This window comes from Littorina saxatilis, linkage group LG2 (assembly GCF_037325665.1).
Source record: "Littorina saxatilis isolate snail1 linkage group LG2, US_GU_Lsax_2.0, whole genome shotgun sequence".
Taxonomy (NCBI): Eukaryota; Metazoa; Mollusca; class Gastropoda; order Littorinimorpha; family Littorinidae; genus Littorina; species Littorina saxatilis.
Genome location: NC_090246.1, coordinates 66,336,248 through 66,337,468, shown reverse-complemented (window position 1 = coordinate 66,337,468; position 1,221 = coordinate 66,336,248). Strand labels below are relative to the sequence as shown.

Genomic DNA, 1,221 nt, shown 5'->3' with positions numbered 1-1,221 from the left:
ATATACAGGCACGCACTCACACACACACCACACACATGAAACATGCGCGCGCACACACACCCCGCCCACACACACACATACACACGCACAAATAACCCCCCTCCAACAACGCGCCTTCACACTCGCATACAGGCTACGCACACACACACACACGTACAGACACGCACACCGGCCGTCGCATATACAATTATTTCCCCATTGAATTCCATCGCTCATGGAGACATAAACAGATGGAGAAAGCATATTTCGATCAATTCTTTTGGGAATGTCTTTGGCCCTAAAAAGAGCCGTTACAAATAAAGTTTTTGGTCTTTTCTGGATTTTGCTTTTTAGTCAACCCCTCTGCTCACTACTTCCTTTCTTTCAAGAGAAACGAATCGCCTATCGCTTCTTGCCTTTGCCTTTGCCCTTTCGTCGTCGTCGTCGCCGTTTTCCTTTCTTTCCTTTCTTTCCTTTCTTTCCCTTTCCTTTTTTACCCTTCTTCCCACGTCGCCGGCGTCGTCCACGCTTTCCTTTCTTCTTTCCTTTTCCTTTTTTCCCTTTTCCCTTTTTGCCCTTTCGGCGTTTAGATCGTCGGCGTTTAGATTTGCGACGACGACGTCCCAAGCCGCTCGACTTGTTTTCCTCAGCGCGTCGGCTCCGGGCGGCGGCCTTGTTCTCCTTGACGGACATAGGCTCCGTGTCCAGGATAAAGCGGTTCTGGTCCGCCTTCTTCAGGCTGCCTTCCGCCAAGCCGCGCGCGATGGCCTGCTTGATATGCAGCAGGGTGGGCTTGGGGCCCACAGTCTCGCTGCGCAGCGCATTGCGGATGTCCGTGCACGTGGAGCCCTTGCGATCCTTCAGCGTGGACAGGGCGGAGATGATCTCCGTCACGGATATCTTGGGGCTGCCGCCGCTGCCGGAGGCCGTAGGGACTAAGTCCCTGGAAGACGTCTGGGCCGGCTGCTCTGCCTTGATCCGCATCTTGAAAGAAGACCTTTGAACGCCGTCGCTCTGGCTTTTATGCCCTTCCCTTCCCTACCAAGTCGTTCGGCGTTGTCAAGGCACATCATCGTGGATCGGCGCTGCGAAGGAGTTGGTAGTGAAAGCATCTTGAGGCGATTTGCTGCTTTGGATTGGCTGGCGTCCCTGGAAACGCAAGAGAACCGCTGAGTTCTCCAAGTGATAGAAGTTGTTGTCAACAGACACGAACAACGTAGGCATGTACTTGTGTCAAGAGGA

General features: G+C 53.3%; 1 protein-coding gene across 1 annotated transcript; it reads right to left on the bottom strand.

The window, feature by feature from the left end:
• Positions 1-381: 381 nt before the first annotated feature.
• LOC138953804 (sperm protamine P1-like) lies at positions 382-963 on the bottom strand. The gene has a single exon (XM_070325724.1). It carries the CDS (start codon positions 961-963, stop codon positions 382-384), a length of 582 nt encoding a protein of 193 aa, XP_070181825.1.
• Positions 964-1,221: the final 258 nt, after the last annotated feature.

Bases quoted from the DNA above. Each gene is read 5' to 3' on its own strand.
- LOC138953804 (XM_070325724.1), bottom strand. From the start codon at position 963: ATGCGGATCAAGGCAGAGCAGCCGGCCCAGACGTCTTCCAGGGACTTA.